This window comes from Erpetoichthys calabaricus, chromosome 15, assembly GCF_900747795.2.
Source record: "Erpetoichthys calabaricus chromosome 15, fErpCal1.3, whole genome shotgun sequence".
Taxonomy (NCBI): Eukaryota; Metazoa; Chordata; class Cladistia; order Polypteriformes; family Polypteridae; genus Erpetoichthys; species Erpetoichthys calabaricus.
The window spans coordinates 18,848,189-18,874,049 of NC_041408.2; the positions used below are offsets into that span (position 1 = coordinate 18,848,189).

Genomic DNA, 25,861 nt, shown 5'->3' on the forward strand with positions numbered 1-25,861 from the left:
ATTAAATGAACATTTACCATACAAATCGACATCGGGCTCGAGCTTTCTCTTTCTGTTAGCTGAAGGGCTCACAATAATCCCGCCATTATCTTCACCCAGTGCTGTCAGAGTGTACAAGAAGTTTGGAGGGTGGAAGGCTACCTGTTTGATATGAAAGCACAATATTTCATAAGCAGGTTGTGCATAGAAGTGCAAACTTATTACATACAGACTTATGGTTTAAGTTTATGGAAGTCAAAGCATTCATGTCAGCAGACAATTTATACAGTCAAAGTAAAAAGTATGTGAACCCCTAGAAATTATCCATGTTTATGTCTAATTCCCATATAAAACATGGTCATATCTTCATGTCAGTCACAATAATGAACAAACACAGTCTCCTATAACTAAAGATACACAGATTTTCGGAGAGTTTTTGACCATATTGAATAAATCATTCAAACTGTGAAACTGAAGGTTGGAAAAAGTAAGTGAACCCTAAGCTAATGACTTTTTAAAAAGCTCATTGCAGTCCGAATTTAGCACACCTGGAGTCCATTTAATGAAACGAGTTCAGAGATGTGGCCTTGAATGACTTTGATTGATCAAAAACACTATAAAGTTTGAGTTTGAGCTTTTGACAAGAAGCATATCCAGATGGGAATCATGCCTCACACAAAAGAGCTGTCTGAAGAGCTGCGATTGAGAATTGTTAATCTACATAAGGCTGGAAAGGGTTACAAAGTCATCTCAAAGACGTTAGGTATCCATCAGTCTACTGTTAGGCAAGTTGTCTATAAATGGAGACAATTTGGTATTGCGGCTACTCTGCCTAGAAGTGGGCGCCCTGCCAAGATGACCCCAAGAGCACAACGCAAAGTCAGCAATGAGGTAAAGAAGAAACCTAGAGTGACAGCAAAGGACTTTAAGAAGTCATTAGAACTGACTAACATCTCTGTTCATGAGTCAACTATACGCAAAACATTGAACAAGAAAGGAGTCCATGGCAGGACACCAAGAAGGAAGCCACTGCTATCAAAAAAGAACATTGCTGAACGCCTAAAGTTTGCGAAAGAGCACTTGGACACTCTACAACAGTACTGGGAAAATGTTTTGTGGAGTGATTAAACCAAAATTGAACTATTTGGGAGGAACAAGCAGAACTTCATTTGGCTTAAAAGAGCACTGCATATCAACATCAAAACATCATCCCTACAGTAAAGTATGGTGGAGGGAACATCGTGATTAGGGCCTGCTTTGCTACATCAGGGCCTGGACAGCTTGCCATCATTGAGGGGAAAATGAATTCACAAGTTTACCAACAAATTCTCCAGGATAATGCGAGGGTGTCTGTCTGTCAACTTAAGCTCAGAAGAGGCTGGGTGATGCAGCAGGACAATGATCCCAAACATCGCAGCAAATCCACAGCACAATGGCTTCAGAAGAACAAACTCGGCCTTTTGGAGTGGCCCAGTCAGAGCCCAGATCTCAATCCTATTGAGATGCTCTGGAATGGACTTGGAGAGCCACACACAGAAGACAACCAAAGAATATGGAAGAGTTAAGGCAGTTCTACAGGAAGAATGGGCTCAAATTCCCCCCACACGATGTGTAGGTCACATCTGCAGTTACAGGAAGAGCCTGGTTGAGGTCATTGCTGCCAAAGGAGGGTCGACCAGTTATTAAATCCCAAGGTTCACTTACTTTTTCCACTTCCACTGTGAACGTTGAATGTGTTTGTAAAATAAAGACATGAAAGAGTAGAATTGTTTGTGTGTCATTGGGTTAAGCTCATTGTGTGTATCAGTACCTGTGACTTAGATGAAGATCAGATCACTTTTTATGACCAATTCATGCAGTAAACCAGATAATTCCAACCTTGTTCATTGTTTTTGCATGATGGGTGCTTCAATTTTGGATTTCTATGGCCAAACAAACAATGTTGATTGTCATAACTGAACATTGTCTCCACAGTGATATTTAAAAAGGCATTACACAACTTCTGGATGGAGGGGTTATCAGACTTGATTAAAATTGCTAATCTTATCACCAAAGTATGTCTGACTCTGCCATAATCTCAACTGTTTTGTCGTGGTATGTAAAAACATGAGACATCAGACAGATGAGCCTTCTCTTCTGTCTATGGGGTCCAAACACCCACTCACTGCTAAGCACTCAGTGGTCGCCCATTCTCACACACACAGAGCCCATGTCTATGACCCGAGACAAAACAAAGCCCGTTTGATTTGGTTGGGGTGAGTTGCTGGGATTGTCAGACTACACGACTGCACATCATGGGAGTGCATCATGACCGACTCTGACTCTTCATGATGGAGTCAACGACTGAAAAAAATTACTGGAAAAGTCACATAATATGATAGGGCTTTTAGGGATTCAGGAGTTTGCTTGACGTTTCGGATTTTTAATATTTTGGCTGTATTAATTACTTTCTTCAGACCTCATCTGATTTTTCCTCACTTGGTCCTTGATTACCCTTTTGCCTAATTTCTAATCTGGCAGAACACTGACCTCAGTGATGTATTTAATGCTGACTGAATGTCACGGTTTCCTACAGAGATTACTCTGTTATTCGCAGCAATGGCTGTCCATCTACCTCAAGTTACAGTGATCACCAGGAGGGCTAGGCCCCCTGGACTTTTTCACAACACAGGAATCTTAATATACTTGTATGGCAGTGGTTCTCAACCAGTGGGGCGGGGTGCGAAGTAACAAATACGGGGGCGCAAAGATGTGAAAAAAAGAAAACAAGAATCGAAAATATGAAAAATACATCTATCGAAACCAAAACAAATGAACTTAAACTACATTCTGATACTAGAAAAATAAATATAGAGTTAGATAAATGTCGATTAAAGTTAAGTAGGTATAATAAAATATGCATCTATGATATATCATTAATTAAAAAAGAACAAATTGGTATTAGTGGGCACCTTTCAAAAAAAGTTAGGGGGGCGCAATTAAAATTGTTATGAAAACTCAGGTCACAAATACTTAAAGGTTGAGAAACGCTGTTGTATGGGAATTTGTACCACTGAGCCACATTCAGTTGGACTTTTCTTGGAGGCATTAATTTCAGTAAAAACAGTACATAATTGAATGTATAGGGTCAAAGTGAGGACAATTCCAAAATAACATACCACTTCAGCCCCTGCAAACTTGCTCAGCATAAAGCAGGATTAGAAGCCTAGCCCAGCAAGCATCGGACACAAGATAGGAGTAATCTCCTGGAAAGGGCACCACACACATTGCCAGTGCACGCAACCTGCATGTCTTTGGGCTGTGGAAGGAAACTGGAGCAAACCCATGCAGACACGGGGAGAACATGCAAAATCCACAGAGAGGACATGAATCCTGGTCTCCAGACTGCAAGGCAGCAGCTCATACAGTTCCAAAATTGTTTTACTTAATAATAAATTTAAATTGGTTGGAATGTTGATGTACTGGTTAGCACTGCTGCCTCACACACCCAGCATCCTAGGATGGAACTCCACATCAGAATCGTTGCTTGTGTGAATTTTGCACCTTCTTCCAGTGTTTGGGAATTCCAAACGGGCCTTGACAGGACTTGCACCCCATCTAACAATTTGTCCCTGCCTTGCGTCCAATGCTGCCAAGATTGTGTTTTGTTCATCCAAAACCCAGAATTGGATTAAGCATCTTTAAGAATGTTATGATACCAAGTGTTTAACTGGAATGATATCATCATTGTACCTAATGCATTTAACAGACCCTACCCCTTGGCCTCGACTTTCTTCCCATTCCAGTAACTTCGTCTGTTTCCAGTCTTGGAATCAAAATGGATATGGTCCTGAAAATGGATGCTCAAGTCAACAGCACAGTAAAATCCTGCTTTTTCTATCTCAGGCGAATTGCCAAACTCAAACAAATTCTGCCTTACCACCTCCTGGAATCAGTAATCCATGCATTCATTACGTCCCGGCTCGACTATTCTAATTCCTGCCTATATGGTATTAGTAAAGCCACTCTTTCGAGACTCCAATTGGTTCAAAATGCGGCTGCAAGGCTTTTAACTGGAAGCAGCAGAAGCCAACACATTACACCGATTTTAAAAACCCTACACTGGCTGCCGGCTAGCTTCAGAATTGATTTTAAGATACTCCTCTTAACCTATAAGGCACTAAATGGTCTAGCCCCTGCCTACTTGAGTGTCTTGCTCCATCGTCACAATCCCCCTCGTGTTCTTAGATCCGCAGATCAGCTGCTCCTAACCGTTCCCAAGGCACGTTTTAAAGCTCGTGGTGAAAGGGCTTTTTCTGTCTGTGCACCCAAGCTCTGGAACTCCTTACCTTTAGTGGTTAGGCAAGCCGCTTCAGTCGCCACATTCAAATCACACCTAAAAACGCACTTCTTCACATTGGCTTTTAATTCTTAACCTGTCTTATTCCCACTTGCTTTTTGCTATTTCTCTGTTTTATTGGGTCCCCTGACCTGTTTTTAGTGTCTCTGTTTTAATTCTCTCTTAATGTTTGTTTTTAATATTTTGCTTTTAGTCTTGCTTGTTTTAACTGTACAGCGCTTCGGTCAGTTGTAATGCTGTGTTTTTAAGCGCTTAACAAATAAAAATGGTATGGTATTTATAATGCCTGAATTAGTAAGGTTGGCACAATGACACTGTAGCTAGCACTGCCACCTTACAGCTTCATCTTACTGGGTACAAATTCTGGCATTGACACTGCCTGGGTGAAGTCTGCATATTCTCCCCAGGTCTGTAGGTTTTGCTTTGGGCAGTCCAGTCTCCTGAGCACATTGCACCGACTTGGGGTTCAGATTGTCCCTATATGAATGACTTGGTGTGTGCCCTTCAATGTAGTGGCAGCCTGTCTGGCGATGGTCCCTTGCCTTGCATAGATTCCTGCCAGGATAGAGATCTCCCCACACACATGAACTGTCAAATGTATCAAAGGTTAGATGTGCCAGCCAGACTGCTATGCGAGATTCACGATGTCCAGGACTACAGTAAGAGTTTAAACATCACTAGTTAACATAGGAGATTGACTGCCAATGAAGGAAGGCGTCAGTTGGGATGGCAAAAGCTGCCACAACTGGCCCTTCCAAAAGGTTTTACAGCTTCTCTCGGCGGCTTTGGACCCACAGTGTGCCGGTGTGATGCCAGGCTCGAAGTCCCCTGCACCTGTTGAGGCCACACCGGCTGCGTAGTACGTCGCGGGTCCCATTGCAAGCGCCCAGCCCTCTCTCCTCACGCGACGCCAACGCCGAGTCCAACCTCCACTTCAGCCCCCGCCACTCCTCTCCGCTCCGCCTCGTCCCGCCCCGGTGCGCCGGCCACTCAGGGGAGGAGCGCCGGGCAGAGCCGGGAGAGAGACGCCGGGGGGTCGGGCTGCTGCTTTCCCAGAGCGACTCGAGAGGCGCAGCGAGGAGATTCGCCCCTCCACCGTCTTTTTGGATTTGCTGAACTGCCCGACAGCGAAGAGGAGCGGATCGGCTGTGCGATCCTCAGCAGTGCCCTGAGACTGTATAGCCGGAGCCGCGGAGAGCGCACCTGCACCTGGAGCACACGAGACAAGCCAGTCATGACGGCAGACAAGGAGAAGAAGAGGTAGGCAGGACAGGGGTGCGAAAACTGCGAGCCTGTCCGAGTTGGGATGACCCGGAATAGACGCCGCAGGTTGTTCGGGCTTTTGTGCGACTGTTGAGAGTGAAGACTGGACGCCGCGGCGCGACTCAGCGGGCAAAGGTTCGAGTTATTGAAAGCCGAGTACTGCAGCCTGGTCAGAAATGCAAACGATCATCGAAATAAAAGTTCGCAACGGATAAAAGAGACCACCACACAACTCAGTTGGCAAAAGTTCGCAACGGATAAAAGAGACCACCACACAACTCAGTTGGCAAACATCCTTAATGTTTTGCCATGTAGTTTTAACTGGACGGTGTTCAGGTCGCAATGATCTGTAACTGGCGCTGACGCACATAAATAAGCAGAGGTGCTCGTTTACTTTTTATTTTATTTTGTGATCTGACTTCGACTAGACACTCCGCAAACAGTGAAAATGAAAACTGTGAGTTTGTGAGAATTAAAGTTGGAGAGGAGTTCATAATTCCGGAAAAAATAAAAATGATTAAGTGGAGCGTGCAAAATACTCGCCTTGACCTTAAGAGTTGTTTTCGGGTCAGCTGTCAGATTAGGTGGTGTGTGTCATACACGTGTCGTGACAGATGAAGGCAGAAGAACGATTTGGGGTTACGGCTGTTGTCGCAAACACCTTGTCCCGTCAAATTAAAAAAAAAAGAAAACGATACATATCTCTCCTGCTTGACACTTCATATAGCGCCTTTTCGTGTCCTTCAGCGTACTGCTTTGGCTGTCCGTGCGTGATGTGCAAAACTTAAGTGACACAAAAACAAAGGAGAGAAACAAACATCAAAAAATTCAGAGTTCGATCTTTGACCCAAAACACGACGTTGCGGAGACTTTGGCTAATGAGCCGAGATCTGATTTAATTAACCGCGATTAAGGCACGCTTAGGACACCCAGGCAATCGTCTAACGTCTTATTTTCCATGTTAAGCCACTCATTAATTAACAAGGTGATTAACGGGTTTGGCGGATTCACGGTCTCCAGGGAGCGGGCCTTCCAGAGAACCCTACCTTAACAAAAATAAGCATGCCGAGTGATTGGTTTTAATTGTGTCCTGCTAATCCCAAAAGCTGCCAGATTTGCTACACAGTGGATGGTAATCCGCCAAGGAGCCGCGTACACTCAAGGCGTCTTTATTCCCCGACAGACTGCGGTTTCCTGACAGAAAAGGTCGCGGCCCTTTGTAGCGACAAACGGGTCCGTTGAAGAGGTGTTGCCGTTCTTTGGTGTAAAATCGGGACAAGAATATCACCGAAACAAAGCCTGGAAATCCGACTTTCATTACTGATTTCATAAATCCGCCGAATTATGTACTTTGCCTTAGTGGGGTGGAATTGCGTAATTCTTAAATAAAGAGTAGAAAACAAATGGATTCGTTCTGATTTGCAATTTATTGATTTTAGCTGCCTTTATGGTGCATCAAAAATAGTAAATTATATCTAATCAGTTTAAAAATTATAAAAGCATCCTAAAAGTCCAGATAATTTGTGGAAAAAAGATTAAGCAAAATTATTCTTTGATCAAAGGTCCTTTTGTTAAGTTGTTTTCTTTTTTTACATTAATGTCACGGTGAAATGTTTGTATTCTTTGTAATTTTAAATTATAGTGTATGCCTTTGCTCTTTTTCATTTTGTTCAATGAGAACGGAACAGAAGAAAATGTTACTATTAAGACAAACTCTTAAAAAATAAATGCACCTTTACAATTTGTCGGTCTAATGGCATCTTCGAGATCTGCGTCTCCTTCGTACAGTGCTTTTCCTGTCCATTATATACAGTCTGTTTGTTATTCATAATAGATCTACTATCACTCCCTGTGTCTGTCATATATAGTGTCCCAGTTAACCTGTCTGTAAATCGCAGCAGGTTTAGCAATCTACGTTTGAACAGAATTGTCTTTAATCTAAAGAACGCTACGACAATGTATATGTTTGTATAGAAATCTGAATCCTCTTATTCTGGTGTGAGACAGTTGCAGCATGGCGCGTTTATCTAAACCTTATTGGTGACAGATAAAATGTTCTTTTGTACGAAACTGGTTATCTAAATTGGTCACAGACGACTATATGGACGTGTTTTGTGAGGCAGGGCAAGTCTTTTACCTGCCGTTCTCTGCGGGTGACTTCAATATATCTCACTATAGAATTGGTAAATGCTGTTACAGATACTGTAATCTGTTTTTGAATTATCTACAAAAAAAGTTGAATACCAGTATTCACACATGAATCCTATACAAAATATTTAAATTTTCAGCACCCGTTGATTAATGAGAACTTGATATTTAGTGATGCCGGTTGCTTTAATACTACCTATAATAACATACATATGAAAGCAAGTGATCTCATTATCACAACTGACGGCTTCAATAAAAAGGGGGGGGACTTTAAGAAAGATATCCGGCGTGTAATTGCAGGTTGCTTATTAACCCCGAGTGTTAGTTTTGTACTGATAATATATAATCAATACAACAAAAATGCGCCGCGCTCAGTTAAAAGGCAAACGAGGTATTCCGAAAACCTGCGGCTCTTCGTGCAGACTGCATGGCTTTACTAGAAGGCGATCTGCATTGTAATGACTGCCCCGATTTCGTTACGTTACTGTTCCAGTGGGCCTACCTGCAGATCAGCTTGGCATTGATTAGGCATGGACATCAGGTCGGCTTTACGTGCCCGCTTTGTTTCTTTTGAGTCTGCTATTCGGTCTCGTGCTCGGCATGGCGAACAGACAGGTTAGCAGTGTAGTGCCGACGGGGTATAAATATAAAGCAAAATCGCTGCTGTTAAAAATCTTATGGAATCAATAGAAAAGAGTGTTTTTAGTGTCAATGTGTAGCGATTTTGCTCTGTACAACCTAAAGTAAGATAAAATAATGGTGTTAAGAAGAAACGAGGACCAGCATAGATCGATGTAATATAACGAGCTCGTCCGATAAAATTGGCAGCAGTTGTCATCGCGTGCTTATAACATTAAACTTTGATGCAAGCAAACTCTGTTCTGTAACACGAAGTGATAAATGTATAAGCATTAATTACATTACATCCATCCATTCTGAATTCCATTTCTTTTACTTTTTCCATAAACCACTGTTCAAAAGGACGACTGTTCAACGAGCACCGATCATAAGATTTGAGGACCGAAACTTGGACGTCTTTCCTTCGTTCTTTGTCGGTGGTACCCCGAGGATTAGGCATTCGCTAAAATGCAAAATTACTTTTATTTGCTTTTACCAAATTCTCCTTCTGTCCGAAAAAAAAAACAGTTCTCAGCCTAAAAACGACAATGCAGTGATCGTCATGTGCCTCCTTGGTGCTTACAAAATTAGCGATCAACCACAGGGAAGAACTCACCACTTTGGTGATTTAGGCAAATAATGATCACAGGAATGTGCGTAATTAACTGTCAGTTTTAGAAGTAAAAACGACTTGACCCTCAGCCGGTGACAAGCCATGGGCGCCGCCTCATCCGAGCCTGTCTGCGTGTGGCACTGTCGGCCCTCGTCCCGGCCGGGAAGCCGCGCCGCGCTCTTTCGCCGAGTTATTTCCCAGTGATGACCCGCGTCCAGGGGTGGAAGCCCGTTTTTTTTTATCTTTTACCTGTGTAGCCGACGGCTGTGCCGCAGGAGTCCACACTTTTAATTAACTTGTACCCGGCCTCTCAGCCCGCGTAACGCTGTGATTGACACGCCGAGCGGCCTTTCCTGCCCCGGGGCTCCTCTCTGTGGGTCTGCAGCTTGTCTAACAGGTCGCAGCTACTTTTCGTCCCCATGTTATTTTTATTTCGGTTGACAGCAACGATCTTGGAATGACTGAAGGCGAAATATTTAAAGAAAGCGGCACTGGGTCTTGACTGGTCTTTTTATGTGCAATTTCTTAATCTAATTATTATATGAATAAATTAGCAATGAAGCTGCACATGCACAGTGCAGAAAAAACAGCTAATGAACAGGCTTTCACAATTCCAGTATATTTATTTTGAAGATGTATATTTTGCAAATTAATATATGTAAACACTTTACTCTGTAAACTCCATCAAACTATTTTTAAACACATTTAGTTCAATTCAGAGTTCACTGGGGGCCAAGCCAAGCAGGAGACAGAGCTGGAGGTGGCAGAGTTAAAGATGCTAAGATTTGCATTGGGTGTGACGAGGATGGACAGGATTAGAAATGAGTACATTAGAGGTGTCAGCTCAAGTTGGACGGTTGGGAGACAAAGTCAGAGAGGCGAGATTGCGTTGGTTTGGACATGTGCAGAGGAGAGATGCTGGGTATACTGGGAGAAGGATGTTAAGGATAGAGCTGCCAGGGAAGAGGAAAATAGGAAGTCCTAAGAGAAGGTTTATGGATGTGGTGAGAGAAGACATGCAGGTGATGGGGGTAACAGAACAAGATGCAGAGGACAGGAAGATATGGAAGAAGATGATCCGCTGTGGCGACCCCTAACAGCTGAAAGAAGAAGAAGAAGAGTTCACTGGGGGCCAAACCCATCACAACAGCATCCTTTGCAAAGCTGGAACACCAAGCATGCAAACAGCATACAAGGTAGTGACCAATGTGTGATATGAAGGCAGTCTTCAGCACCAAAGTCCCACTCACATTATAAAGTCCATCCATCCATTTTCCAACCCGCTGAATCCGAACACAGGGTCACGGGGGTCTGCTGGAGCCAATCCCAGCCAACACAGGGCACAAGGCAGGAACCAATCCTGGGCAGGGTGCCAACCCACCGCAGACATTATAAAGTAATATTTATAATTTCATATGACAATATTGATTAGATAGATTTATTTATAACACTAATTTTAATAAACATTACTTCATATAATACACAGAGTATACGCCATGTAAATAATCCTGAATACTTGAGGAACATCTAATTAAGCTTTACATGAAACAAGAGACTTATTTATTTTATATGATAAAATGGTATTGTTTATAAAGGAATCCTATACAAAAAAACTATGTAGATTTTACATTTACAGTCTGACATAATAGATCCTCATTTTAATCACTTTGAGTGTTATGTGAACATTTCTGAGGTGTTATAACATTAATTAGAAGTGCCAGTGAAGGACTGGTGTCCTGCCTTGTGCCAAGTGCTGCTAAATTGGCTCCACGTGACCCTGAATTAGATTACTCCTGTGTCAGATTGTTCCTTTTTGTTCTGTTAGGATTTGTTAATTAGAGGGACAACTGGAACTCAAGAGAGCTCTTAGCAAGTTGCAATGAAGAAGTCCTTACTGATGTGTTCAGATGGAGAGTAACGCCATAATACAGCAGCAGTACGTGTTTGAATTTATGTAATAATAAGTGGACACTGCCTCATGTGTTTTCTTATTTTTAAAAATATACAGCTATCTGCCCTGCATTCGGGCTTTGCTCCTACTTGGCGCCTGGTGCTGCAGGAGTAGGCCTCACCATGACACTGCCATCTCAAAGATGGATGGAATGGAAAGGCTCTCTTTATATTTGGTTCATTTTTGTATGTGAAACAATTCTTCTGTCTTATTATTCTCAGTTAATACAATCCTAAATAGGCTATTGTGACAGGAGCTGACCTACGTGACACAGAGGTTCTCTCAATAACCTGGTTGTGTCTGAGGTATCCTGGGTCTGGGGGTGGGCAACTGTGTATGTTACAATTGTTCTTTTAAGCCTTTCCTGTTGTGTTATTGTTTTATTTTTTCCCAATCTCATTCGGGAGCTACCTCCTAGATTCCAGCGACACCATTTTGGAATGTTCTGAAACTGTAGTAAGACTGTTTGGTTCACCGGTGGCAACCAAGTGTAACAAATGGGAAGCCTGCAATCCCAGGGGGTCTTCAAAAAATGTCGAGTTTGGTGAAATGTAGTGAGAAAGCAGTGGCGGGTGACCTCTAAGCAGGGTTACCTGTTAGCCCCTGTCTTCTCTAAGCTCTTGTTAGTCTGTAAGCGTCCTTGGTTTATCTTTGTGATGTTATCTGGTCCCAAGCCAGACAAGTTCCCCTCTCTGGGTCAAAAGGTTTTGTGAAAAAATAATTTGTTGCTGCTTTTATATCATCGGAGTGAGGCTAGGGATATGCACTGGTAATCGGAAGGTTGCCGGTTCGAATCCCGTAAATGCCATTACTAAATAAATACTTTGTTGGGCCCTTGAGCAAGGCCCTTAACCTGCAATTGCTCCGTCCAGGGTATGACGTTAATCTGCATCCAGCCCTGCATGTAGGCCCTTCAACCTGCAGGGAAAGACCTGGGGTTGCTGGCAGAATTGGCACTCCAGGCACCATTAAAAACCTCCCGCTGTCCCATTCTGTCCAAACGAGTCTGGTGCTGAGGTGTCACCTGTCACATTGCTGCACTCGGGCCCTAATCTGGGATCCTGAGTTGGTTTGTCATGGGGTGGGTGCGGTAATGCTCTGTATCAGCGCGTGCTCCTTACCTACCCTCTCTCTTATATCAACGTTATACAGACACACGTGCAATGGGAACTCAAGTACACCAATAAAATTCATATTATGAATCAAATATGTAAAAATTAACCACATTTAATCAGGGGCAAGCTAAGCCATCAGCATTATATTCAATTTTATGCAGTACTGCTGAGCACCAGCAGATGGCAGAATCCTATCCTGCACACTGAAATTCTTTTTTAGTTTTAAGTTTAAATTCCTCCAGTCCCTAATGCGGCATTGAGATTATTGGCCTGATGAAGAAGCACTCTGGTTATACGATCAGGTTTAAGTTATTGAATGAAAGAAGGTTTCTCACGGCTATGGGGTATGGGGTTGAAACGTCATTCCTCATATACAGTATTTCTTAATGTAGACTTGCTGAGATGGGGATCTCAGGTAAAGTACTATATACTCATTGCTTACTTTTTTAGGTACCCGTAACTAATACTGGTAGGACCCCAAATTTCTTGAGGCATGGATTCAACAAGGCTTTGGAAACTTTCCGTAAGAATTCTGGTCTGTGTTGTCTGTACTTCCTGCAGATGTTTTGGCCACACATTCATTTTGTAAACATCTTTTTCCACCTTATCCCCAAAGAAGCTCTGCTGTTTTGAGATTTTGGGACTGTGCAGGCAATGCAAGTTAATTAAAGCCTGTCATGTTTGAGGAATCAGCTTGAAAAGATTTTCTTTTTGTGACAGAGTCCATTATCTTGCTGAAAGTTATCTATTTAAGCAAGGATAGATCATGGCCATAAAGGATACATATGGCCACGACATTGCTTAGCTATGCTGTGGCATTCAAATGATGATCAGTTGGTATGAAGAAGTCTAATCAGTGCATAATATCCACCGGCCAATATTATTAACACAAGGCTGAACGGATCCATGCAGTTTATGCGAAGTTGTGGCCTTACCTTATGCAAACTGCAGCAAACAGATGACATTTCTTTCCAGCCTTGTCATCCAGATTTGGTGATCACTTGCGCACTGTGGTCTTATCTGCCTGTTTTTAACTGAGAGGAGTGGAACCTGTGTGGTCTTCAAGGACCAATGCTCTGGTGTTCAGAGCTGCTCGTCTTGGACACCGCAGTTCTAAAGAGAGCAGCCTTTCTGTTTACATGATCAACAACGGTCATTCTTCTAGTGACCTCTCTTATTGGCAAGGTGTCTTCACCTACAGAGCTGCCCTACACTAGATGCTTTTTGTTAATCACACTGTTCTTTATAAGTTCTAAACATAGAAGTGTATGAAAGTGACACTAGGTCTACTGATTCAGAGATGCTGGAACCAGCAAGCTTGGGACCAACGATCTCATCACTGAAGTGTCACTTAGATCACATGTATTGTGACACTGCATACAGTAGTTGCAAAAGGTGTTTAATGCCCACCAGGACATTGCACTTTTATTGTTTTTCCCTGCCTGCAGAAATCAGTCCATCATTTAAAACGCAGATGTGACAGGCTGGTGATAGGACCTAGTTTCTGCCTCAAGTTGGAAATGTTGCATACAGAGGTGCAGCTTCCTGCATACCGAAATGTGGGCACAAAAATGGAACCTGAGTAAAAGATTCAGAGTCACATCAAGAGTCCAGGTGCAAGACTGAACAGCAGTCAGGAATTACATTAAACACTGCCACCTCTGTGTCTTCTGACTGCCTACAGCAGAGGTGTCGATCTCCAGGCCTGGAGGGCTGCAGTGGCTGCAGATTTTCATTCTAACCCTTTTCCTAATCAGTGAGTAGTTTTCACTGCTAATCAACTCATTTTCCCTTCATTTCAATAGCCCTGTTTTTAAGGATTCAGTCCTCCGAATTGATTCCTTTCTTCATCAAATGGCAGCCAAACAGAAATGAGACGTGAAACGAGCCAACTGGGATTTTAAACTCCAACTAATTTCACCCCAACCAGTCTCTTAATGAGAAGCCGATTCTTGCTGTTAATTAAGCCCGTTATTTAATTCAATGGCTTGTTGCTGCTCTCCTTCTGCCACAGCAGACATTTCCAATTCTGTTGATTTTTCTAAGAACACCAATGTCAAAATGTTTTGGTGACCTGAGAGATCAACCTTACTGAGACCTTCACCTTTTATTTATTTTCAGATATTGTGTGATGGGCACAGGGGAGCTGGTCATGTGCTGGCTTGTTTGATGTCTCATTATTGTGTGGCTACTAATTAAGGAAAAAGAGACAATTAAGGGGCCTGAGTCAAGTTAATTAAAACTAAAGCAAAAAAACAGCTCACTAATGAAGAAGATGGTTAGAATGAAAACATGCAGCCACTGCGGCCCTCCGGGACCGGAGTTCGACACCTGTGACCTACAGTGTCAATAATGGGACTGTGTACTGTATGTTTCATGAAGGACATAAGATGTAAAGGGTCTCTGCAGCTGTGTGAGGGTATTGAGTCTATGGGATCAGCTGTATAGATTTTGTCCTTGTTCATGTGACAAATGCTGTTGCTCTGACTCTGATAGCTACTGGTTTGTGTGCATGTGCACTAGTGCTGAATCAGTTCTAAACGTTGTTGTCGATACCAGCATTTGGACCTCAGTACTGGTACCAAAACAGTTCTAAAACAAATAACAAATATCCCCATAGATAGACCATCAACAGCCTTGGCACACTTACCTAGCCTATTTACAAATTTCTCACATCACACTATGGGTCCGACTATTGCAAGCACTGTTACTGTTAGACCAGATACTGCTTTGCTGCTGTCTCTCACACTACTGGTTATGGTATTCCTAATGCTGTCAGTAGCACTGGAAATCAAAGTCTGGCTGATTTTACCGCAGGTTTACTGGTTGCTGCACCATTACGCTGCTTCCAAATTGGACCATCCAGTCAGTGTGCGTCGACACAAGAAAGGGAGTTGGGGGGTTAGTCCCTCGTGAAGTCACAGTTGCTCGAAGCTGGGAATGAGGGTAGGTCTGCGGAGCGTCAAACCACATCTTTCCTTGTGTTATTAACCATGCACTAAAGGGGTGAAAAGCTAATGTTCAGTTCTAGTGCCGACAATACAGAAACGCTGGCACTGTACCATTTTAAAAATGGGTTTTTTTGGTATTTTTTCACTACTAGTATGCCATGCCACCCTAATGTATGTGTGCTGGCACAACTTTTGGAACTGGTTTACTACTAGTAAGTGGTTCTACTTACATTTTTGCCATTACTCCTCATGCTATACTATTACTGCAATTTTGAATTTCCCCATAGGATTCATAAAGTTTATCCAAACATAAGTCTAATGGTGCTGACACACTTAATGTAGTCGGTAGTAGTGCAGGCAAGTTGCACTCTTCTGCTGACCACTAATACTCCGCTGATGTGATTGGTACTGGTATTATGATCTTAATTTTTAATACTGCATCCATCAGTGCAGGTGTGATAGTAGAGTGACTATGATGACATCGCATATTGTGCCCCAAAAAGTAATGCCAAGGGCAGAACCGCCCATGGAATCTGTGCAAGTACTCTTGTTATTATGCTGGTTCAGTATCATACACCTGAAAACTGAGTGTTGTGATTAGTTTAAAGACTGCAGTGCTTTGTGCAATGAAGAAGATTACCGTGACATGCCCTGCTTTTCTTATCCTTTATGTAATACTGTTATAGTTATGTCTAGTATCCTTACTAACACAAGAAGTGCTGTAAGCATGATTAGTCCTTTTGCGGTGACTCTTACTAGTGCTACTGGTATACTTCACAGTGTAGGTGTCTTCCAGATAAGACTACTTTTAGCACTGTCACTGGGGTCACTTATACTGTGGAATAAGACGGAGGCTCTTGCTGGTGGTTCTGACATACTTCATTCTGTCGGCAGTACTGAAGACAAGACAAGTTGTTCAAACTATTTACACTGCTCCGCAGCAATTACTTCTGGCATATTACCTTTATACCAAATAAAATCAACTCAACTCAAAACAAATTGTATCTGTGTAGCATATTTTATAATGAGCATTGTCCCAAAGCAGCTTTATGCATTTCTGGGCCTTAAACCCCAAGAAAAAGATCCAATATATAAGTTGACAGGGAAGGGAGTAAAAGCAAAAATTTCTTGTGACAAAACCAGATAATTAATAAACAAAATAAAAGTTGTCTAAGTTATTTACACAAATTAAAATAACACAATAACAATATTATAACAGAAACTTAAAAAAAGAAAAGAGAAACAAACTCAAACAGGAGTGTAGATTTCATTTTGAATTTTAAATATTTACTTATAGACATGACTAAACATGTTTTTAGGGTAGACTTGAACCCTGAAAGAGCATCCAAATCCTGTACCTCTATAGAGAAGGTGCTTTATAGGCAAATGCTTCATTTCCAGCTGTGGCTTTGTCTATTCTAGGGAACACACAATATCCTGTTCATTCAAATCGAAATAAGCATGGGAGATTATAAGGAATGGGAAGGTCACTTGATATTGAGGTCCAAAACCATGGAAAGCTTCATAAGTGAGCACTCTGGCTGTCTGCCGCATTGCAAATTAACTGAAATCTAATAAGTGACACCAATGTGCAGCCACTGAGCAAGGCGCTACAGTAATCCAATTAGAAGTTATGCATGCATGGACATCTTTCAGCATCATGCAATGACAGAGTACTTCTGAGTTTTACAAAATGTCTTATTTTTGATATGGGTATTAAATGGTGGCTCTGAGGCTAAGGATCTGTGCTGGTATCCAGAAGGTTGCCGGTTCGAATCCCCGTCACTGCCAAAAAGAGAACCTACTCTGTGGGCCCTTGAGCAAGACCCATAACCTGTAATGCTCCAGGGGCACTGTACAATGGCTGACCCTGCGCTCTGACCCCAAGGGGTATGCGAAAACTAAGTAATTTCCTTCGGGATTAATAAAGTTTAAAAAAAAAAAAAAATGAAACAACACAATATAAGCAGACATCTGATTACCGTAGTCGCTATGATAGAGGCCATCAACAGACATGGTACATTCAGAAAATGTTATTAACAAATTACCCACGTAGCACTACATGTGTGACTAGTGCAAGTACTGTTAATATTAGCCCATATACTGCATTGCTGTGGCATCTCACACTACTAATTACAGTCTGCTGATACTGTCAGCTGCACTTCAAATCAAAGTCTGGCTGATTGTTCTGTGGCCCCCACACTATTGCAGTTGTTATTGGTACATCACCTTAATACTTAAAGCCATTAAGTAACATTTCAGATGTAACTACTTTAAGAATAGTTGATGTTACCATCTAACTGTACTGCCACTGGGACTGCTGTTGCTGGAAATTAAAACTTGCCCGTAATGTTTCCAGTGTGACTACCACAAGTATCAATGCTAACAACCATTGTTACTTTACAATTACTGCAGAAATTAGTATTAGTACTGCTAAGAGCTACAGGTATCCAGAGCAAAAGCAAAACACCATAAAGTTAATTTGAATCTGTAGCACCACTGTGCTTAAAAAGGTAATACCATCAGTAGCAACATAATAGTACTTGAGAATATAGCAAAAATACTTTCCTTGAAGTGTGATTGGTTAAGGTATGTTGCTCTTCCCATTATGCTGTACTGTTACCGCAGCTAGTATTTCCGGTACTTGTATATTTCAAAGCACCAGTCGCATTGCAGATTGTATGGTTTTTTTTTTTTGCTAATATACCCTGTTCTTACTGTTATTAATAGTAACTCTTCATCACAGACAATATTGAAGGTCTGTTTTATTGTGCATTTACAGTTACTACTGGTGTGGTACTGTTCTGTTGTACACTGCAGTAGCACTGGAGGTGCGTTTACCGAAACAGTTCTTGGTATTATCTAATATACTGCAGTGTTAATGTGATGTCAGATACTCTCACTGGTGTACTAATATCAGTAGTACTGTAGATAAGGTTACTGTAAATGCTGTTGGTTTATTACCCTCTCCTGTGTACTTCTGTAGCACTTCTAATACCTGATGCTGTGAACACTATTGTTACAGTGTGAGCACTATACAGTATGGTTACAATTACTCTTGTGCTTTATTACAGCTGCAACCTCTTTACTATATAAAGTCTGCATGATAACTACAAGTGTTCTCCTGCACTGCTGCAGGCACTACTGGTTATTATATAATATTATTAGTAGTACTGCACTAGTACTAGTATGTCCTCTTATTTTTGTATTGTATTGGTATACTCAATGCTACTAGCAGCACTATGGGTGTGATTGTTTCAAGTATGGAGTGCATCAGGTAGTCTCATTTGTGTTTTTTATTATTAAATATAAAGAAAATTCTATATTTTAATACATTATTGTTTATCATGGTACCAGACAGTGCATGTGGGTAGAACATGCAAGTAAGAATTTAATTCTACTACCTTAATGGAAAAAAAAACTGTTACTGTAAAGCGTCACTTTTACTTCTGCCACTGTTACACTTTTGCTGTCTCTCTACTCTAGGATACAATTGCGATGAGTTACGCTGCCATTACTACTAGCACCTTGATCTTAAACATCTTTGTTACAACTCTCACTAAATATAGGACTATTTATGTGGTGTGAAAGAAGCCCGGACACAGACAGACACTGAGACAGCCAAGTCCGAAAACCACACACTTTGAATAATTCTTCTGCACTTACACACACAATACAGTGCACAAATCACTCCAATGAGACTCCGTCCTTTACTTTCTTTTATTCTTTTCTTCTGCCGTCTCCACTCCTCTTCCGCAAGCTCCATCCTTTGCCTCCTGACTCTGGCTCCTTGAATGGAGTGACGTGGCCCCTTTTATAATGCACCCACCCGGATGTGCTCCAGATGATCTTCCTGCAGCACCTCCTGGTGTGGCGGAAGTGCTGCAGTCCATGGCTCTGGAACCATCCATGTGCCCCCCTGGCGGTGGCCATGGGCCCCCACAGGGTGGAGCTTCCAAGCTCCATGGTCCCAAAGCAAACCAGGGAGGCTGGCCTCTCGTGTCCCGGGGGAGGTATTGTCCGTCTCCCGGTCCTTTCATCCTCCAGGTGTCCCGGCTGGGCAGGAGCCCCAGCCCTCCACCATAGTGGGTAGAGTCATTTTTTTCTACTAGAAATGTTACAACAAGTATTTCTTCAGGAACTGTGTTTCTTTCTTTCTTTGTTCTTTAGTTCACTTTATACAATTTCTTGTATTAGGAATATGTTAGTTTTCGCATACCACTTAGGGTCAGAGCACAGGGTCAGCCAACCCTAACCCTGGAGAATTGCATGTTAAGGGCCTTGCTCAAGGGTACAGCAGAGGAGAATCTCTTTTGGTAGTATAATAGGGATTTGAACTGGCAACCTTCCAGATGCCAGCACAGATCCTTAGCCTCAGAGCCACCAGTCTTGGTGGCTTAACAACCAATGCTTCAAATAGTCTGTATTTTTTTTAAACGCTACCAACAAATTTATTGTAATCTTTATGAGAATGTTCAAACGTGCATAAAAAGAAAACATGTTAAATATCCCACAATATTTTACAACTGTATTGGTCAACATCACAGCAGTAGTGCAGTATTTGTTGCAACACTGCCATATTATACTTGTAATAAGCACCCCTGAAAAGACTTGGAATGTTGAATTTCTCAAACAAGTTCAGCAACATACCCTTTGCTTCCATATTCCTCAAGAGAGGACGCAGTACCAACTGGCAAGCATATTTGTAAGCTATTTAGTGGCCGTTATGCTGTGATATAACTAAGTGTTAAGTCATGACCGCATATTCTGATTTGAATTTGTAATTCAGGTACTAGAATTATGGCTGGCAGTCAAAATGTCTGCAGGCAATGGCTGCTCCCTTCCTGCCGCCACTATTGTTACAGGCGTTGGCATTGCTCTTCCTGTGAACTGTAGGAGTGCTGGGCCGGGTCCTGCTCCCCGGACAAGACACTAATGTATTCACTGGTACTGATGCCTTCTGTGCTGCCTAGAAGAAAGTGAGCTTCACAGACTGCAGACTCATCCGGTCTTGTGGGACAGTTTGGAGCTGGGGAGTGCAGTGGTTGAATCGCTGAATTAAAGTGGCCTGACCTTGTGTTTTGTTTAATCTTTTTCCTCAAACTTGCCTCTAGGTGCTCACCTGCCCCTTCTAAAGGCAGTGCAGAGCCACTACAGTATGCATCTGCATATTTTGATATAACAGATGTATGCCAACCATATTCATTGTACCCATCTTCTGATCAAGGGTGCCAAACCTGTGCTCTACCCTAGCCCTAAAATGGCAACCTCAGTTTTCTGCCAGGGTTGAGTGTGTGTGTGAGATAGAAGCAGTCGCACTATTGTAAGCAGGTCTTTCCTTTTCTTTAGCAGGCAGCCTAGTGATGGTGAAGGTGGCACTTGCATGAATAAGCACTGTTTTGACACCATTAGGAAACCTTGCTTGTCATTTTGCACTGAAAGGACATTGTCTTAGGCCTGCTGAGAGGCATGTGGCCATTCTGAAGTGTCTGCCCAGTTCTACAGGCTAGTACACTGGAGGCACTTTAAAACCTAAGCTCTTTTCATCCTAGAAGGTATTCCAATTTATTCCAGTTCTGGGTTGTAGGCAGGTGGATTCCATCCTTTTAGCATCAGCTCATGGTAGGAACCAATCCTGAATAGGACTTCATTCTTTTACTGAACATACACACTCACACTGGGGGAATGTGGAGCTGCAAATTATACTTGTGCACACATCTTTAGGATGTGGAAGAAAACTGGAGTAGCTGGAGATGAACCATAGCAGACAAAAGGAAAACATGCAAGCACCACTCATACAGTGACCTGGCAAGGCTTTGGAGATGCAGGGCGGCAGTGCCGACCACACTGTTGAATAATCATAGCACAAGCCTAAAATAATTCCTAGTATCCTGGTTATCATTCTAAAGTGAACTGGGTGTCGGCCTCATCTCTGCTGGTTCTGGTGTAATACTTCTTATGGGAGTTGATACTTCTGTCATTCTACTGCCACTTCACTGAAGTAAGCTCAGGAAGAATTGGAGCATCGCTGTGAGGCAGCATGGAAGAGCCTGTGCCCAGAGATCAGTGTTCTAACTGCAAGGTTAGCACAAACCGAATGCCACTCAAATGCCTGTTTGTAGCTCCTATATCAAGGGTGCCCATGTTTTCCACAGAGCTGGTCACAGCGTGAACTGGGTTTACACATAATGGCATGTGAGCCAATGCTGCCACATTGATGACTAAGGTGGTGGGGTTGGGGCCATGTGGGCAGGGAGGCAGTTACTATGTTTGTTATTGAACATGTTATCCATTCAACTTGAGGCGGCGCATGAATAGTCACCCAGCAGACTTATTATCTCACTTTGAGGCATACAGTATGTCTGCATGTCACAGGGAGCCGGTTTGCCTGGGAACTGGGAGATGGAGTGGGGCAAAGTTCACCGTCCTTATAAAAGATGATAATGGATCAGCTGCAGCAGGGAGTTGGTCAACACTCCTCCCACCGCCCCCCACAACTTAACAATGTTGTTGCTTTTAATCTTTGAGCTGTGAAGGCTGCACATTTAAAAGGAGAGAGTGAAGCAGGCTAGCAAATCAAACTGGCAAGGACGACGTGCTTGCACATATCTGCTGCAGCTTGCCCTTTCTTACTTACTGTACAGTTTGGGTTTACCTTATCACTACTCTGACTTCATAGAGACAAAGCATTTTGCTTAGAGTTAGACTATCGATTAGAAGGGAAAGGAGGCCAAAGCTAGTGAACTGATGCTGGAGTGTGTGTTACTAGGATACCAGAAAATGAATGACTAGCTGAAACGTGCCTGTGAGCACACACCAAGGATGCTGGAAGAGACAAGCAAATGCAAACACCATGAGTATAAAGGTGTATCTACATTCGTCCATCCCTTCACTTTCTGAACACGCTTTATCTAATATATTCTTACATGAAGTAAACTGTGTAGATCAGATGATGAACTGTAGATGAGCAAATAGTTAATTAAGAAATGTTTGCCTGAGCATCAGTTTAGTTTAGTCATGAAGAAGGTGTAGGAGGTGGCCTGCATCAGTGAATGAATGAATTGCGAGGAGAACACAGTGATTTGCGATAAATGCTTTTAAAACTTCCATTTACTATCTCGTCTGGTCCCTTCTCATACTTCTCATCCCTTCATTTTTCTGTAGTAGCAGCTCGCCAAGAAAGCACCATGGCCTGTTTCTTTAAAGAGCTCGTGACTCCTTTGTGATTGTGTCCACAGTGCTTTCAACAACAAATACTTCTTGAAACATCATTAAAAAGTTGTATAGGGATTTGCCAAGTCTAACACAAAATATAACTTTACGATCTGCTGCTCAAGATTGAACTTATTTCATTAAATCATGGCAGATGTCTCTGCTTTAACTTGAGACAAACAAACTGGCATCAGCACTGAGAAAAGGATTACTAGTCAATTCACATCCCAGTTGGGAAAACTCGACACAAGGCTTTATGAACATAACATCAATGGGTGAAGCCAATCATCACTTGCAAAGGCTGAATGAGTTGATTTTTCAATCCATCTTTTTTGACCCAATGCCAACAATGTCAATGTTGTGCCCAGGATATCTGTGGCATCCATTTTCTCACAAAGACATTGTGATATATGATAGATGCACTAACTTACTGGTTGGTAAGTAATATCTACTGACCTCCCAAGACTTTTTGTATTATCAGAATTGTCATCTTTGCTGCATGGTGTTAAATACTTGGCTTAACTTTTAGTGTAGATCATATATCTTCTTCTTCTTCTTTCGGCTACTCCTGTTAGGGGTTGCCACAGCGGATCATCTTCTTCCATGTCTTGTTGTCCTCTGCATCTTGTTCTGTTACACCCATCACCTGCATGTCCTCTTTCACCACATCCATAAACCTTCTCTTAGGCCTTCCTCTTTTCCTCTTCCCTGGCAGCTCTATCCTTAGCACCTTTTTTCCAATATACCCAGCATCTCTCCTCTGCACATGTCCAAACCAACACAATCTCGCCTCTCTGACTTTGTCTCCCAACCGTCCCACTTGAGCTGACCCTCTAATGTCCTCATTTCTAATCCTCTCCATCCTCATCACACCCAATGCAAATCTTAGCATCTTTAACTCTGCCACCTCCAGCTCTGTCTCCTGCTTTCTGGTCAGTGCCATCGTCTCCAACCCATATAACATAGCTGGTCTCACTACCGTCCTGTAGACCTTCCCTTTCGCTCTTGCTGATAGATCATATATGAGAGTTAATATTAAAAAAAAAAAAAAGAATCCACAACATTTTCATGCAAATAAATACTAAAACAATGCAAAATTTACCTAAGCATCACTTTTAATACCATCACCTAGACTATTAACATACTGCCAGATGGTCACCTGTCTGATAGAATGTTGTCATAGGCATGTTCAATATAGTGAAGGAAGATACCTTCACTAATGAAAACTTGTATTACCATTCGTGAAGTTTTCAATGCAATCGTAGATGCTTCATTGAGAGAATCCATACTCATACTTGAACGTCAATGATGGATCTGCCCTCCTAATACACCTTCAGCCCACAAAAATGGATGACTACATACCGCTCTTTGATTTCTACGGACAGGGGAGTGGCCATGTTAGCAGCATGACAACACACTAACAATGAAACAGACCAGATTAGGCCTGCTTTACAGCAACTCAGACATGTGAATTTCCCCCTGGGATTAATAAAGTATCTATCTATCTATCTATCTATCTATCTATCTATCTATCTATCTATCTATCTATCTATCTATCTATCTATCTATCTATCTATCTATCTATCTATCTATCTATCTATCAAGCTGACACACGCATATACAACTATGGCTGCAGTCAATACTATAAAAATATTAAAACATTATCGTGCATAATTTTTGACTTACCCTTGTATTATTACACGTGCAACATAACCGTTTAGCTGATGCCAAGCCTCCTCTTTTACCATCTTATTTCTCCTTAGATCATACTCTTGCAGAGAATCTTGACCAGATTTTCAAACCCATGTTGTATATTGATCAAGATGGCTTCTTCACCAAGCTTGGGACAGAAGATTGTTTTAGTGTTGGTGATATGGCAGAGGTGTAGCAATGGCCAATCCTAATATAAACACACAATGCATAAAGGTTGACAATGTAGCTTACCGGGTGCAATTTTGGACAGTAAGGACTTCTTTAATCTTCATGACCTCATTGTGTGACTCTGAGCCAGTTCAGTGCTCCATATGGAGATAGTTGGCCAGTTAGGATTTAGCCATCATCTAAATAAATAAATACAAATACAAGATTTGTGAGTGTTTGTGTATAGATATGGTAATTATACACATTTACACCTACTACAAGTATAGTATTATACACCGTTTAGTCTTTTTTATAAATTGTTTTTAATAAAAAGTTAGATATTGTGGTATTAGTACATCTGACAGACTTACTGTCAAAGTAAAAAGAATGTGAACCCCTAAGGAATTCTCTATATTTATGTCTAATTCCCATATAAAACATGGTCGTATCTTCATGTCGGTGACAATAATGAACAAACACAGTCTCCTATAACTAAAGATACACAGATTTTCAGAGAATTTTTGACCATATTGAATAAATTATTCAAACTGTGAAACTGAAGGTTGGAAAAAGTGAACCCTAAGCCAATGACTTTTTAAAAAGCTCATTGCAGTCCGAATTTAGCACACCTGGAGTCCATTTAATGAAACGTGTTCAGAGATGTGGCCTTGAATTACTTTGATTGATAAAAAACCCTATAAAGTTTGAGTTTGAGCTTTTGACAAGAAGCATATCCAGATGGGAATCATGCCTCACACAAAAGAGCTGTCTGAAGAGCTACGATCGAGAATTGTTAATCTCCATAAGGCTGGAAAGGTTTACAAAGTCATCTCAAAGATTTTAGATATTCATCAGCCTACTATTAGGCAAGTTGTCTATAAATGGAGACAATTTGATATTGTGGCTATTCTGCCTAGAAGTGGTCGCCCTGCCAAGGTGACCCCAAGAAAACAACGCAAATTCAGCAATGAGGTAAAGAAGAACCCTAGAGTGACAGCAAAGGACTTGAAGAAGTCATTAGAACATCTCTGTTCATGAGTTAACTATACGCAAAACATTGAACAAGAAAGGAGTCCATGGCAGGATACCAAGAAGGAAACCAAAAAAGAACATTGCTGAACACCTGAAGTTTGTGAAAGAGCACTTGGACACTCTACACCGGTACTGGGAAAATGTTTTGTGGAGTGATGAAACCAAAATTGAACTATTTGGGAGGAACAAGCAGAACTTCATTTGGCGTAAAAGGGCACTGCATATCAACATCAAAACATCATTCCTACAGTAAAGTATGGTGGAGGGAACATCATGATTTGGACTCCAAACATCGCAGCAAATCCACAGCACAATGGCTTCAGAAAAACAAACTCGGCCTTTTGGAGTGGCCCAGTCAGAGCCCAGATCTCAATCCTATTGAGATGCTGTGGAATGACTTGAAGAGAGCCACACACAGAAGACAACCAACGAATATTGAAGAGTTAAGGCAGTTCTACAGGGAAGAATGGGCTCAAAATTCCCCCCACACGATGTGCAGGTCTGATCTGCAGTCACAGGAAGAGCCTGGTTGAGGTCATTGCTGCTAAAAGAGGGTCAACCAGTTATTAAATCCCAAGGTTCACTTATTTTTTCCACTACCACTATGAACTTTGAATGTGTTTGTAAAATAAAGACATGAAAGAGTAGAATTGTTTGTGTGTCATTGGGTTAAGCTCATTGTGTATATCATTAGTACCTGTGACTTAGATGAAGATCAGATCACTTTTAATGACCAATTCATGCAGTAAACCAGATAATTCCAAAGGGTTCACATACTTT

At 41.8% G+C, this 25,861-nt stretch overlaps 1 protein-coding gene across 1 annotated transcript in view; it reads left to right on the plus strand.

Moving 5' to 3' along the window:
* The first annotated feature begins 5,232 nt into the window (after positions 1 to 5,232).
* Positions 5,233 to 25,861, plus strand: part of epas1b (endothelial PAS domain protein 1b) — a 143,305-nt gene continuing 122,676 nt past the window's right edge. The window contains exon 1 of the mRNA XM_028820680.2: positions 5,233 to 5,578. Coding sequence (XP_028676513.1) covers positions 5,553 to 5,578 — 26 coding nt within the window. The 5' untranslated portion in view covers positions 5,233 to 5,552. The remainder of the gene's footprint in view (positions 5,579 to 25,861) is intronic.